This window comes from Mustelus asterias, chromosome 7, assembly GCF_964213995.1.
Source record: "Mustelus asterias chromosome 7, sMusAst1.hap1.1, whole genome shotgun sequence".
NCBI lineage: Eukaryota > Metazoa > Chordata > Chondrichthyes > Carcharhiniformes > Triakidae > Mustelus > Mustelus asterias.
Window position 1 is genome coordinate 103,887,655 of NC_135807.1, and position 16,390 is coordinate 103,904,044.

The 16,390-nt window shown below is 43.1% G+C and overlaps 1 protein-coding gene across 6 annotated transcripts in view; it reads left to right on the forward strand.

The window, feature by feature from the left end:
- The window catches only part of golga4 (golgin A4), a 188,303-nt gene that overhangs the window by 145,146 nt on the left and 26,767 nt on the right, over positions 1-16,390 (forward strand). For all 6 annotated transcript variants that reach the window (XM_078216643.1, XM_078216641.1, XM_078216640.1 and 3 more), the window contains 4 exons: positions 1,067-1,177; positions 13,967-13,996; positions 15,307-15,375; positions 15,466-15,541. In XM_078216643.1, coding sequence (XP_078072769.1) covers positions 1,067-1,177; positions 13,967-13,996; positions 15,307-15,375; positions 15,466-15,541 — 286 coding nt within the window. The remainder of the gene's footprint in view (positions 1-1,066; positions 1,178-13,966; positions 13,997-15,306; positions 15,376-15,465; positions 15,542-16,390) is intronic.

Sequence of the window (16,390 nt, forward strand, 5' to 3'; positions counted from 1 at the left end):
TGTTTATTATAATATATAATATATACTATATTACAAACAGCAAAGTTCCCAGCACTGATCCCTGAGGAACGCCACTTGTCACAACCATTTCCATTCAGAAACATACCCTTCTACTGCTATCCTCTGTCTCCCATGACCAAGTGTTAACCTGGTGTTGTGAGACTTCTTACTGTGTTCTATGACCGAGCCAGTTCTGTATCCACCTTGCCAGTTCACCTCTGATCCCATGCGACTTCACCTTCTGCACCAGTCTGCCATGAGGGACCTTGTCAAAGGCCTTACTGAAGTCCATGTAGACAACATCCACTGCCCTACCCTCATCAATCATCTTCGTCACTTCCTCAAAAAGCTCAATCAAGTTAGTGACTCACGACTTCCCCTTCACAAAACCATGTTGCCTCTCACTAATATGTCCACTTATTTCCAAGTGGGAATAAATCCTGTCTCGAAGAATCCTCTGCAATAATTTCTCTACCACTGTCGTAAGGCTCACTGGCCTGTAATTACCTGGATTATTCTGCTACCCTTCTTAAACAAAGGAACAACATTGGCTATTCTCCAATCCTCTGGGCCCTCCCCTGTAGCCAGTGAGGTTACAAGGATACAAGGCCCCAGCAATTTCCTCCCTTGCCTCCCTCTGTATTCTGGGGTATATACCATCAGGCCCTGGGGACTTGTCTACCTTAATGTTTCTCAAGAACCCCAATACCACCACTTTTCGATTTCAACATAACTCAAACTATCTACACACCCTTTCCCAGACTCATCATCCACCAAGTCCTTCTCTTTGGTGATTACTGACACAAAATTAGTTGATTTGGCCAGTATCAGCATTGCCCAGAGATTCCAAACAGGCCTATTTCTTTGCAGGATAACAGCCAAGACATAGAATGTCCGTTTTTCTGCAAATGAACATAGTTAGTGCTTTGTTGAAGAATAATGCATGGTCTGCCTTGATTCTTGTACTTAGTTCTCTGTCTTTCTTTCTCTACCTTTATTCTCCAAGAGATGGTAAAATGTGCATGAATAAATATGATTGTAACTTAATAATTATGGCATTTTTAAGTCTCGAGAAGAAGAGATGACCGCTAAGGTGACTGAGATACAGATACAACTAGAGGAGTTACGAGCCCAACATCAGCTGTTACTGAATGAGGAAAGTCAGAATATGGAACAGGTAATGTGACAATTATTATGAACGAATGAACAGTACAAAATTCATTGAAATTAGTGCTGTGATGTAAAATATCTGTAAGTTTTGCTGTCTGCATTACAAGGCATATTTATGCAACATAGGGAAGGTAAATAACTAACTAAGCATAAAATGACAATACTTTGAGCTGAAGTTTTCTTGAAGGAAAAATGTCACCATAATGGATTTGTTAAAGCTGGCTGGCTTTCTGTTTCATAAGTGCACTACTTTGTGGGCATTTTTTGGAATTCATCAAACTGTATTCAAAAACATACATAGGGCCTTAACTTGAACCATATGCTCCACACTGTTCTCAAACCCTGCCTGTTCCACTGACTTCTAATTAGATTTGTAGAAATTGCAGGATAGAAGCAGGATGTTCAGCTCATCAGGTCCATGTCAGCTCTTTCTAGAGCAATCCAGTACCTGCTATTACTTGGTTCTATTCTTGTAGCACTGCAAGTTTATTTCCTTTCAAGTGCGTATCTAATTTCCTTTTGAAATCATTGATTGTCTCTGCTTCCACCAATTTCTTTTAAGTGTTCATATTTCTAGTGCATGCTAGTAAGATACTTAATTTTCAGTGTATGTTGAGATTTGTTGAAATTTAGGCTGATGTTGCTGATGGAAACTTGCACTGAAACTTCTGAGAATCTGAGAAACACGCACTGGGTGTAAAGCAAACAGCAATGAGTGTTAACAATCAGGGCATTTTTTAAATCACATCAGTTAAGGTCTGAAGCCTTCAAACATTCAACACAGCACATTATAGAAAATGCAGCAACAGAAACCTTTTTTTTAAATGGAACGATATTGATGCCTTAAAAGAAGCATACAAAGATATAGGCAGTGGCGTAGTGGGATTGTCACTGGGCTAGTAATCCAGAGACCGTGGGGAATGCTCTTGGGACCTGGATTCGAATCCTACCATGGCAAATGGTGAAATTTGAATTCAATAAAAAAATCTGGAATTAAAAGTCTAATGATTGTCGATAGTCATTTTAATAAAAACGTCTGGTTCATTAATATTCTTTGGGAATGAAATCTGCTATCCTTACCTGGTCTGGCCTACATGTGACTCCAGACCCACAACAATGTGGTTGACTCTTGACTGTCCTCAGGGATGGGTGATAAATGCTGGCCCAGCCAACGGTGCCCACATCCCATAAATGATCAACAAAAAAAATATAAAGCAAGTCTTTGGAAGAAGAAAAACTCGCTGTAAAATATTTATAATCATTATGTGCCTTGCTGTGTATAAAATTGGTTATAGATGTATGCCATTTAGAACTGGAATAAATGCAAGGAAATCACAATTACGGATCTTTTCTCTCAAGGAGGCAATGCTATGTAAATGAGCCAAGTGCTTTTCAACAGATAGTATTTTGGATAGTATATTAAATGATTCAGTATATTTGTGTGTGGTAATGTTCTGGTGTAAAATAAATATGGTAGTTCTGATGTAAAATGAGCCACTTAGGCACAATTTCCCTGGGAAAGCCTTATGCAGTTGTGACAAAAATTGAGGAAATTCTGTCCTTTATCATGTGCAGAATCAAAATGTTTCAGCAGCCTTCTACTTTTATTTGTTGTAAGTTTTTAAAAAAATAATGTGGCTTCCATAAAAAGCTTAACAAGATTATTAGTATCAGGGTATTAGCATAGCGATTGTGTTATTGGTCTAGTAATCTAGAGGCCTCAAAGGCTAATCCATGGGGCTGAAATTTTCCATAGACTTTTGAGGGCCCCCCACAGGAGGTCCCGAACATCACAGATGTCAGTCGGCCAATTTGATTCAATCCACATGATATCAAGAAATGGCTGAAGCGCTGGATACTGCAAAGGCTATGGGCTCTGACAATTTTCCGGCAATAGTACTGAAGACTTGAGCTCCTAAACTTGTTGCACCCTTAGCCAAGCTGTTCCAGTAAGGCTACAAGACTGGCATCTACCCAGCATTGTGGAAAATTGTCTATATATGCCCTGTGCACAAAAAGCAGGACAAATCCAACACAGCCAATAGCAGCCCCTGCAGTTTACTCTCAATCTCCAGTAAAGTGATGGAATAGGTCATCAAGAGCACAATCAAGTGGCACTTGCTTAGTGCTAACTTGCTCACTGATGTTCAGTTTGGGTTCACCAGGGCCACTTAGCTCTTGACCTAATTACAGCCTTGATTCAAACATGGACAAAAGAACTGAAGTCATAGAGGTTTACAGCATGGAAACAGGCCCTCCGGCCCAACTTGCCCATGCCGCCCTTTTTTTTTTAAACCGCTAAGCTAGTCCCAATTGTCCACGTTTGGCCCATATCCCTCTATACCCATCTTACCCATGTAACTGTCTAAATGCTTTTTAAAAGACAAAATTGAACCCGCCACTACTACTACCTCTGGCAGTTTGTTCCAGACACTCACCATCCTCTGTGTGAAAGAATTCCCCCTTTGGACCCTTTTGTACCTCTCCCCTCTCACCTTAAATCTATGCCCTCTAGTTTTAGACTCCCCTACCTTTGGGAAAAGGTGTTGACTATCTAGCTGATCTATGCGCCTCATTATTTGATAGACCTCGATAAGATCACCCCTCAACCTCCTGCGCTCCAGGGAAAAAAAAGTCCCAGTCTATCCAGCCTCTCCTTATAACTCAATCCATCAAGTCCCAGTAGCATCCTATCAAATCTTCCCTGCACTATTTCTAGTTTAATAATATCCTTTCTATAATAGGGTGACCAGAACAGTGCACGGTATTCCAAGTGTGGCCTTACCAAAGTCTTGCACAACTTCAACAAGATGTCCCAACTCCTGTATTCAATGTTCTGACCAATGAAACCAAGCATGTGAATGCCTTCTTCACCACTCTGTCCACCTGTGACTCCACTTTCAATGAGCTATGAATCTGTACCCCTCGATCCCCAACACCCTACCATTAACTGAATGAGTCCTGCCCTGGTTTCATCTACCAAAATGCATCACTTCGCATTTATCTAAGTTAAACTCCATCTGCCATTCATCAGCCCACTGGTCCAATTGATCAAAATCCTGTTGCAATCCTAGATAACCTTCTTCAATGTTCACTATGCCACCAATCTTGGTGTCATCTGCAAACTTAGTAACTATGTCTCCTAAATTTTCATCCAAATCATTAATATAAATGACAAATAACAGTGGACCCAGCACCGATCCTAGAGGTGAGGTGAGAGTGACTGCCCTTGATACCAAGGTCACATTTGACCGAGTGGCATCAAGGAGCCTGGCAAAACTAGAGTTGAAGGGAAAAATCACTGCTGGATGGAGTCATAGTACAAAGGAAGATGGTTCTGGTTGTTGGAGGTCAGTCATCTAAGCTCCAGGACATCACTGGAGAAGTTCCTCAGGGGACTGTCCTCACCCCAACTATCTTCAGCTGTTTCATCAATGACCTTCTTTGCATCATAAGGTCAGAAGTGGGGATGTTCACTCGGATACTGAAGCAGTGCATGTCCAAATGCAGCAAGACCTGGACCATATCCAGGCTTGGGCTGGCAAGTAACATTTGTGCCACACAAGTGCCAGGCAATGACCATCTCCAAGAAGAGAGAATCTAATCAACGCCCCTTGACATTTAATGGTGTTACTATCGGTGAATCCTCCACTATCAATATTTCTGGGGGTTACTATTGACGAGAAACTTAGCTGGATTAACCGTATAGCTACTGTGGCTCCAAGAGGCAGCCATCCAATTAAGCACAGTTGGCAGATACCAGCCCAATCAGAGACGATAGCTATATAGCCTCAGCTACCAACTGGGATAGGTGAGTATTGCTGCATTAGCTTAGAGTCATAGAGGTTTACAGCATGGAAACAGGCCCTTCGGCCCAACTTGTCCCTGCCGCCTTTTTTTTTAAACCCCTAAGCTGATCCCAATTGCCCGCACTTGGCCTATATCCCTCTATACCCATCGTACCCATGTAACTATCTAAATGCTTCTTAAAAGACAAAATTGTACCCGCCTCTACTACTACCTCTGGCAGCTTGTTCCAGACACTCACCACCCTCTGTGTGAGACAATTGCCCCTCTGGACACTTTTGTATCTCTCCCCTCTCACCTTAAACCTATGCCCTCTAGTTTTAGACTCCCCTACCTTTGGGAAAAGATATTGACTATCTAGCTGATCTGTGCCCGTCATTATTTTATAAACCTCGATAAGATCACCCCTCAGCCTCCTACGCTCCAGAGAAAAAAGTCCCAGTCTGTCCAGCCTCTCCTTATGACTCAATCCATCAAGTCCCGGTAGCATCCTAGTAAATCTTTTCTGCAGTCTTTCGAGTTTAATAATATCCTTTCTATAATAGGGTGACCGGAATTGCACACAGTATTCCAAGTGTGGCCTTACAAATGTCTTGTACAACTTCAACAAGACGCCACAACTTCTGTATTCAATGTTCTGACTGATGAAGTGGAGATGCCGGCGTTGGACTGGGGTGAACACAGCAAGAGCTTCAACAACACCAGGTTAAAGTCCAACAGGTTTATTTGGTAGCAAATACCATTAGCTTTCGGAGCGCTGCTCCTTCGTCAGATGGAGTGGAAATGTGCTCTCAAACAAGGCACAGAGACACAAAATCAAGTTACAGAATACTGATTAGAATGCGAATCCCTACAGCCAACCAGATCTTAAAGATACAGACAATGTGGGTGGAGGGAGCATTAAGCACAGGTTAAAGAGATGTGTATTGTCTCCAGACAGGACAGCCTGCAAGTTCAGGAGGCAAGCTGTGAGGGTTACTGATAATGTGACATAAATCCAACATCCCGGTTTAGGCCGTGCTCATGTGTGCGGAACTTGGCTATCAGTTTCTGCTCAGCGACTCTGCGCTGTCGTGTGTCGTGAAGGCCGCCTTGGAGAACGCTTACCTGAAGATCAGAGGCTGAATGCCCGGGACTGCTGAAGTGCTCCCCCACAGGAAGAGAACAGTCTTGCCTGGTGATTGTCGAGCGGTGTTCATTCATCCGTTGTCGTAGCCTCTGCATGGTTTCCCCAATGTACCATGCCTCAAGACATCCTTTCCTGCAGCGTATCAGGTAGACAACGTTGGCCGAGTTGCAAGAGTAGGTACCGTGTACCTGGTAGATGGTGTTCTCACGTGAGATGATGGCATCCGTGTCGATGATCCGGCGCGTCTTGCAGAGGTTGCTGTGGCAGGGTTGTGTGGTGTCGTGGTCACTGTTCTCCTGAAGGCTGGGTAGTTTGCTGCGGACAATGGTCTGTTTGAGGTTGCGCAGTTGTTTGAAGGCAAGAAGTGGAGGTGTGGGGATGGCCTTGGCGAGATGTTCGTCTTCATCAATGACATGTTGAAGGCTCCGGAGGAGATGCCGTAGCTTCTCCGCTCCGGGGAAGTACTGGACGACGAAGGGTACTCTGTCCACCGTGTCCCGTGTTTGTCTTCTGAGGAGGTCGGTGCGGTTTTTCGCTGTGGCGCGTCGGAACTGTTGGTCACAGTTGTCGATCAACAGTTCCGACGCGCCACAGCGAAAAACCGCACCGACCTCCTCAGAAGACAAACACGGGACACGGTGGACAGAGTACCCTTCGTCGTCCAGTACTTCCCCGGAGCGGAGAAGCTACGGAATCTCCTCCGGAGCCTTCAACATGTCATTGATGAAGACGAACATTTCGCCAAGGCCATCCCCACACGCCCACTTCTTGCCTTCAAACAACTGCGCAACCTCAAACAGACCATTGTCCGCAGCAAACTACCCAGCCTTCAGGAGAACAGTGACCACGACACCACACAAGCCTGCCACAGCAACCTCTGCAAGACGTGCCGGATCATCGACACAGATGCCATCATCTCACGTGAGAACACCATCCACCAGGTACACGGTACATACTCTTGCAACACGGCCAACGTTGCCCACTTGATATGCTGCAGGAAAGGGTGTCCCGAGGCATGATACATTGGGGAGACCATACAGACGCTATGACAATGGATGAATGAACACTGCTCAACAATCACCAGGCAAGAGTGTTCTCATCCTGTTGGGGAACATTTCAGCGGTCATGGGCATTTGGCCTCTGATCTTCGGGTAAGCGTTCTCCAAGGCGGCCTTCACGACAACGCAGAGTCGCTGAGCAGAGACTGATAGCCAAGTTCCGCACACATGAGGACTGCCTCAACCGGGATCTTGGGTTCATGTCACACTATCTGTAACCCCCACGACTTGCCTGGGCGTGCAAAATCTCACTAACTGTCCTGTCTGGAGACAATACACATCTCTTTAACATGCACTTAACCCTCTCTCCACTCACATTGTCTGTACCTTTAAGACTTGATTACCTGTAAAGACTCACATTCCAACCATTATTTTGTAAATTGAGTTTGTGTCTTTATATGCCGTTTGTGAACAGAACTCCCACTTACCTGATGAAGGAGCAGCGCTCCGAAAGCTAGTGGCTTTTGGACTTGAACCTGGTGTTGTGAGACTTCTTACTGTGTTTACCCCAGTCCAACGCCGGCATCTCCACATCACAACTTTGGTTCTGCCAGGGTTACATCGTAAACGTTGGAGGAATCAAAACCTCTTTTAACTTGAGTGACTATTGTAAACACCCAGACCAATCCCCCAAGGGACTTCCCCAACACCCCCCTGCCCTCTCCAGGAGTCTCCTCCCACACCTCGAATTACCTCTCCCATTACGGTTTGCTCCTCCACCCCAACCTCCTCCATGGACCCAGCCCAAACCCCCTACCTTCCTATCTTGTCTGAGCTTCAATCTATCACAGGGAGGGAGTCTGAGAGTATCCTGCTGTTCCAAATCCCCTCTGCCAGTGACCTCTTAACTCCAACAGGTTAGGTCAAGAAGGGTGCACCTGGTCCAGAGCAGGAGACTCTTAGCAGGCTGGGGCCCTCCAGTTCTCAGGCCACCAGAGGACATCCACTGTAGCCATTTCAAGCAACAAGGCATAGCAGTCGACAGGCTGCCTCCGCCTCTGCTGGGTGGCTGGTCTGCACTTGGAAATAGTGGTAGGAAATGAAAAATTAAGAAGTTTTGAATGCACAATGGTAAAATGGTTGTTCATTCATCATATATCCTCTTGACAATTATAAAAATAGTTCACATTTATCCCCCTCCAAGTCTCAGGTATTCAGTGGCTAATCAATGTGATGCGAAGTCCCGTATTCATCCCCCCTTTCCTCCCCCATGATTAGCTCCCCTCTGAAACTACTATTAATACTCACTACTATTAATTCTCACTCAGTCTCATCACAGTGGTTAGCCATTGTTCCACATCTGTGACTCTAACATAGGCATTTCACATGTGAGAATGATGACTGGAACAATACAGACATTATTTGGCGTAAGGATTTCTCATCAAAATTGGTGACTATCCTGATGACCAGTATTTGTCATGACCAATGTTCGAATCAAGTGTGCTTTGCAATGGTGTTTACTTTATGACAGGAGTTTTTGGGAAAAGTAGTGTTCGTTGTTGAGCACCAAAGACTTTCATGTTGCCCTGAGGCATGTTTTTTCTTCACATTTAATGTTATTCATTTCTCACTCTTCCATGGATGACACTGAATGATGGAAGTATTTTCCGTTTGGTGATATTAGAAATATCTGTTAGTGGGAAATGAGTGCATCATATCAGAGTTGTGCTCATCCTGATGAAGCCATCGACTTACCTGTGAGGATTTTATTTTGCTCCTGAACAGCAGCTGAGCGTGTCATCCTTCTGCAAAGGCACAATGTGCAACTCGTTATGGAATTAATTGCATGATAGTGCACTCATTGACTTAGGGTAGATAAAATGGATTGGCCTTTGTGAGGTGGACATTGTTGAAGAAAGTAATGCTACAAAAGCGATGCTTTGTACATCTTCCGAATGCTCAGCAAGATCTATGAAGGGAAGAAGTTGTCATTAATGTGTCAGTATAGCCTGGGCCACATTTCTTCCAAATCCCAAGGCAATGCAGGACATAGACTTGTAGGGTTCTGCGAATGCAGAGTCATGAGTTTTTGTATATAATCAAGCAATAGTTCTGCTGAGCCATTCGGAAGACAATGCAAATATAACCTTGAGCTTTGGGTGCATGCTGTCGCGTAACAGGCCACTGTGTCCTGATGGCCGAGTGGGGCTGAGCAGCAAGATGAGACATCTATGTTAATCATTCATAAGAGATGGCACTTCTGGATGTTGCTTTCTCTTGAGGTGGTCAAACAGTAACTATTGATTGTTTTTCCTGTTGGCGCACCTTGCTAAGCTGCTGCCATACTAGCATGAGCGCACCCATGTGTGCAATGGTGTTTCAGCTTGCCTGCTGACACCATGGTTGGATGGACTGCACCATGGAGGTGCACTGGTGGAATACTGATTCCATTGTGCACTCTCGCATTTCCATGGTGGCCACCTGTTCGCAAGGCTATTGTGCCTACCAAGGGTGACCCAGTCATTAGGGATGAAAGTGGTTTATGCTGCTTCTGTGATCATTGTGAGATTAATTCCTTTCCTGATAAGTTGATACTGAGAATGAAAGTTTTGTTGTGTCCCCTGTATTAAAGCCTGAAGAGAATTTTGATTATGATACTTGCTTTATCTTATTCCTCTTGAAATCTTGTAGTTATGAGGTTGTCATGGTCACTCATGCCACATCATGCCCATGCAACTCCATCCATGTGCGGCTTGTCTAAATCCTCTACTTCAGATTTATCCTTCCCAAATGTGCCTCATCTGTTAAAATCTGATTATATTTCACCAATAGGATCTATTTTTATAACTCGTGTATAATAGTAATTGGTAAGATCTTGTGCTAAAACATGCTGACTGCATTAATTTAATTTGTCTTTCATGAAAAGGTTAGTCTTAAAATTTCCATTTTGGGATCAAACTGTATGCCCTTGTGCATCAAGTAAATTTCCTACCACATGTTCTTTATCATGTCTGTTTCTACTGTTGGGATTGTTTTTTACTTTAAAATGTACATTATTTTCTATAAAAAGAAGCTTCTGTTTTGTGAAAGTGCCCTCAGTGGAATGCCTATTTTAAGACTACTTTCTTAACCACTTTAATGGTTTTATACTTTATTCTGATAGGATTTACATTAAATTTCAAGGAAGTTTATATTTTATAACACTATAAAATACATAATAAATCATTGACAAATGAAACAAGAGCATTTTTTACGTTCTGCACTTAGAATAAGCAATAATGGCCAACAGTCTTCTGTATCAATGGGCAGAAGTTTGCACTTCCCCAAGGAGGGTTCTGAGGCAGGGGGGCACATAAAATTGATTGGATGGATTTTGCCCTGGGAACCCGCCTGCCCAAATTAAGACACAATTTCACACTGAGACAGGCAGGGCCTCAGGCAGGAAACCCACCCTTTCACGTATTAAGGCCCTTAAGTGGCCACTCAGTCGCCTCAATCTGTAGGCCCCTTCAGAGTTGGGCCATTCTCTGGGAACTTTGATTTGATTTATTATTGTTTCATGTATTAGTATACTGTGAATTGTTTCTTGCGCGCTATACAGACAAAGCATACCGTTCAGAGAAAGGAAATGAGAGAGTGCAAAATGTAGTGTTACAGTCATAGCTAGAGTGAAGAGAAAGATCAACTTTATGCGAGGTAGATCCATCAGAAGTCTGATGGCAGCAGGGAAGAGGCTGTTCTTGAGTCATTTGATATATGTCCTCAGGCTTTTGTATCTTTTTCCCGATGATAAAAGATGGAAGAGAGTATGTCTGGGGTGCGGGGGTCCTTAATTATGCTGGCTGCTTTTCTGAGGCAGCAGGAAGTGTAGACAGCATCAGTGGGTGGGAGGCTGGTTTGAGTGATGGACTGGGCTTCGTTCACGGCCCTTTGTAATTTCTTGCGGTCTTGGACAGAGCAGAAGCCATACCAAGCTGTGATGCAACCAGAAAGAATGCTTTCTATGGTGCATCTGTAAAAGTTGGTGAGAGCCGTAGCGGACATGCCAAATTTCCTTAGTCTTCTGAGAAAGTAGAGGCGTTGGTGGGCTTTCTTAGCTATAGTGTCAGCATGGGGGGGGATCAGGACAGGTTGTTGGTGATCTGGTCACCTAACAAATTGAAGCTCTCGACCATTTCTACTTCATCCCCATTGATGTAGACAGGAGCATGTCCTCCACTACGCTTCCTGAAGTCAATGACTATCTCCTTCGTTTTGTTGACATTGAGGGAGAGATTATTGTCGTCATTCACCAGGTTCTTTATCTCTTTCCTGTACTCCATCTCGTCATTGTTTGCGATCTGACTCACTACGGTGATGTCATCAGCAAACTTGAAAATCGAGTTGGAGGGGAATTTGACCATACAGTGTATAAAGAGTATAGTAAGGGACTGAGGACACAGTCTTGTGGGGCACCGGTGTTGAGGATGACCATGGAGGAGGTATTGTTATCTATCCTTACTGATTGCAGTCTGTGGGTTAGGAAGTTCAGGATCCAGTGACCCCCCCCCCCACCCCGCCAACCCCGCTGCAGTGGGAGGAGCCAACCCCAAGCTAGGAGTTTGAAGATGAGTTTCGTAAGAATAATGGTGTTGAAGGCTGAGCTGAAGTCGACAACTGGATTCTGACATAGGTATCTTTGTTATCTAGGTGTTCCAGGGTTGAGTGCAGGGCCAGGGAGATGGTTGTTGACCTGTTGCGGCGCTAGGTGAACTGTACTGGATGCAGGCAATCTGGGAGGCCGCAATTGATTAGTGCAATGACTAACCTTTCGAAGCACTTTATAATGATGGATGTCAGGTCCACTGGACGATGGTCATTAAGGCTCGCTGCCTGGCTTTTCTTTGGTACCAGGATGATGGTTGTCTTCTTGAAGCAGATAGGGACCTCCGATTGTTGTAAAGAGAGGTTGAAGATGTCTGCGAGTACCCCCACCTGTTCCGCGTAGGAGCTCCAGGCCTCCCTCCTCAACCCGCCACCCCACCTTGATGCCATGGTTGTCCCTCCCAGCTACCCAGGGTGTCCCCCAAGAGTTACCTTCCCAGCTGTCCCAGGATGTTAGTTCCAGGCAGAACACTGCAGTACTGCTTTTGGCCACTGCAGCAGTGGCTGACAGCTCTCGTGGATGGGACTTCCTTCCAAGGGTGGACAGAATTCCCGCCCACTGCCAATCAATGCTCAAGTGAGCATTAAGTGGTAGTGGACTTCAAGAGCCAGCGTTAGCATGTTGCACCTTGGCTCTGAGCATGTTAAGCACCAGTCACCATCCTTAAAATTCTATCCCATGTTTCACATTTTAATTTGAGTTCTCTACATATCTTAATTCCTGTACCAATGGTTTTCAGACTTTGTGTGGTTGATTCCCTTTAAAAACTGATACCCTCTTACTCAATCGCCTAACTTGAGAATGGTTTTGTAAACTACTTGAAAAAAGGCAGTGCTTTTCTCAGTTCATGTGCCAAAGCAGAAATATGCACTTGGTAGCCAACAAATGTGAAAAGGAAATTGGAAATCTCATAACCAGGAATCCTCTTGTGGGCTAACTAGAGTTGGACATTCCAGTTTGAAAGCCTCTGCTTTGTCCAAGATTTGTTAGTAACTTATTTCTTCATTATCAAAGTCACAAAGGTAAATAACCACCTCATCCTCATCAACCTTTGATATGGTTGACCATACCATCCTCCTCGAATGGCTCTCAATGTCATCCAGCTGGATAATACTGCACCTTTCCCATTTAGATTTAACTAGAATGAAAGTGAGAGGGACATAAAGGTTCTATGTATACCCAAGTATAAGTTTTTAATTATATATCGTGATGATGATAGAGTTAAATGTCTGATCTATTAAACGCACTAGAGCCCTGATATGGCAGAGGAAGTTTTGGGGACATTTTTGTGGAGCAAGAGGTGGTTGGTGATGAAAATCCGGGGGATCCAGAGACTGTACCAAATGTAATGGAGGATACTGTTACTTTTTTATTCTCTTTCGCACCCAGTTGCTAGCATTGTTGATTTGCTGGCTGGCTGAACTTCAGAAGACTGAAACTCTGACCTTTGGGAATAGTTCCCAGCAAGCAGAAAACATTCTAAAATTGCGTATGTAGTGGGGAGTGAGTTGACCCATAATGGTGAGGGCAGTTTCGTTGATGAGATGGGGTCTGGAAGAAATTGTGGGGCGAGGGTGAGGGCTGTTGGAGTAGCATTTGTGAAGGAGGGTGGATTGGGAGAGATCACAGGTAATGATGTGTGAAGGGGATGGCCAATCACTGTAGAAGATTTGTTTGAATGACCAGAAGGAAGCGCTGCAGCTTCTGATCCACAAGCAGTGCATGCTGATCCAACTGCTCCCACCTTCATTTATCTGCCCATTGTTGAGACCTTAGATACCTGACTCATCAGTGTTGAATTCAAATCATTGCCAAAATGTGATGACTGGAGCCTCATTTATTTTCTTTAATTGCAGTCCCTGCAGTGCAGGATTTTCGGATTCATCCAAACCTGCCTCAGTTGAAACAGAATAAATTTGTTTGTGGAGGGTTCACTTTAGCGCGTTTGACCACTGCCCACTGAGATGGCATGGTTTAAAATATTCTATCAACTATTTCTCTCATACTTGTTGCCTTGAATATGCACCATTCGATTAATTTTTCAGGATTACCTGTATATTTTAATTGTGTGAGAATTTATAAGAGGGAAAAGCCAAAATAATTTCCACAGGTATCATAAAATAACCACAGATACTATTAATGAAAAGTTCAAGCACAGTTATGCCATGAAGTTACTTATTGGTGTTTTTATGTCTCTTTTTGGTTGATTTTATGCAGCAACGTCCATTAACAGTGACAGAATTGCAGGTGAGACAATATAAAAATCACTTTTTTATGTCAATTGTTGGCTGATATTCTGATCCAAAGGAAATACATTTTTAAATAATATACAGTACACTAAAAAAACAATGGAAAACATTCGATCATTCCTGAATAATATTTTCTGCCGTGTGTTCAGAAGTTCTAAGGATGTTTTCAGAAATGCTGGAATTCTCTAGCCGTTCACGCCGACGGGATTTTCCGGTCCCACCAGCAACATGCCTGTCTGCGGGTTTTGCAGCGATGAGTGGTGACATCAATGGGAAATCCCATTGACAGCGGCGGGACCAGAGAATGCAAACAGCACGTCGCCTTTCACTGCCGGGAAACATGCAGCTTGGAGACCAGCGAATCTTGCCCAAAACATTTTTTTTATTGTTTTAGACTTGTTGCAATGTGTAGATAGTCATTGTTAATGCGTTCATTATAAAGGTTGCGTTGTTAGTAACATTTTCGTTTGTGTGCAATATGTTTTGATATTAATACTTAAAATTATATGGCTTGTCCGCACTTATTCAATGTTCTCAAGAAGGATCCAAAAAGCACTGTGACATTTTTTTCTGTATGGCCCTAAAGCTAAGCTATCTAAACACAGTTTTGCTCTTAATTTTTTGAGAACATTTCTAAACCAAGCAAGGCATGCTCGTGATCATTCAATTAATTTTGATTGGTTGAATTATCGAATGATATGCAAAATTGGCAGGGTTTAAGAAACAAATGTCACAAAAACCTTTATTTCCCATATTGCAGATATTAAAATCTAGTTGAATAAAATATTTCTTTTTTCTTAAAATTTAAAAAGTTCAAATTTTTCAAAGCACAGTTCAATATTTTCAAATTTAAAATCTCTGTCTTGAGAGTTAAGAGTAAAATGCTTGGTCGCTTGAGTTACTTCCACCATGCCACCTTTTAATTTTGTTGCTGTTTAGCACGTGCGAGATTTTAAATCCTTCAGGCTTATTAAACCCAGGGTACATTTTTATCTTTAACATTGATTGAAGAGGCCCTGCTTCACAATAATGCCTCAGATGTAGGCAAGTTTACCTTGATTCCAGAATCAGTGACAGATCTGACACAGTGAAATCAAGTGAGACTGCCTAGAGGAATTATGCAAGCTCTGCTTTATGTCAAAGACATTTTGGCCCTTAAAATTGTGCATTCTAAATCAGATTGTCAGTACAATGTGTAACTCTGCTTCTCATTGTCAGATATCTTGTATAAGTGCATCCCAAATCTCAAATTTATTTGCAATTTTAGGAGTTCCTTTGATGCTAAGGTACTTTTATTTAATTTAACAGACGCAACTAGCACAGAAAACTACTCTCATTAATGATGCTAGACTCCAGGAACAGGAGCTAAAAGAGCAGGTAAAAGCAGATTTTACATTTTCTATGATACAATCTTTGCTTTGCTTCTGCAGCCAAACTCCTTTTCAATGGATTGTTCTTTTTTTCCAGGTTCATTCACTTGAGGATCAGCTTAGGGTCCATGAGAAAAATTCCTGTCTGTCACCATTTGGGACACCATACAAAGGTGAGAAATTGGCAATCTTATTTAGTTTGAAAATACAGACAAAGGGAAATGCCAACTTGACATTCAAGATGCTTCCTATAATTGTTCACTCTTGAAATGCTGAAAATGAGCTTAGCTTGTGGTTCTTCCTTTTGATATATGTAACCAAGTTTGAGAGTTGTTAATTGACTAGAAAGCTGGCTCTTTCAGAGCCCTGCCTATGCTGTGGGAGTACAGCCTACTTTCTTCGGAAACCATCTACCTAGTACACACTACAAATTATTGCTGTGCCATTTCTGGTAGATAGTGATGCATGTGGTTTGCTCATCATAGAATCCCTATGATGGCCATTCAGCCCATCGAGTCTGCACCAACTCTGTGTTAGAGGATCCCACCCAGGCCCTTTCCTGTAACCCCATGTATTTACCCTGCTAATCCCCTAACCTCCATATCTTGAGACACTAAGGGGCAATTTAGCATGGCCAATCCACCTAACCTGTGCATCTTTGGACTTTGGGAGGAAACTCATGCAGACATGGGGAGAGCGTGCAAGCTCCACACAGACAGTCACCCAAGGCTGGAATTGAATCTGGGCCCCTGGCACTGTGAGGCAGCAGTGCTAACCACTGTGCCACCCGCATATTGTGCTGCAGAAACTCAAAATCTTTTGCAGCCTTTTCTGGATCTTCAAGGATCTTGATTCTTTGTTTGGATTTCATTTTGGGAAATTGTATCCAAACTCTTTTTAAAAAAATATATATATATATTACACTTGTCCAGACATAAAAAATTCTCCTCTTCTCTATCCTCCAAGTTTTTGATGTTTGTTGGATTTCTCAGAGCATTCAACTGAGAGTCATATATCAGAAG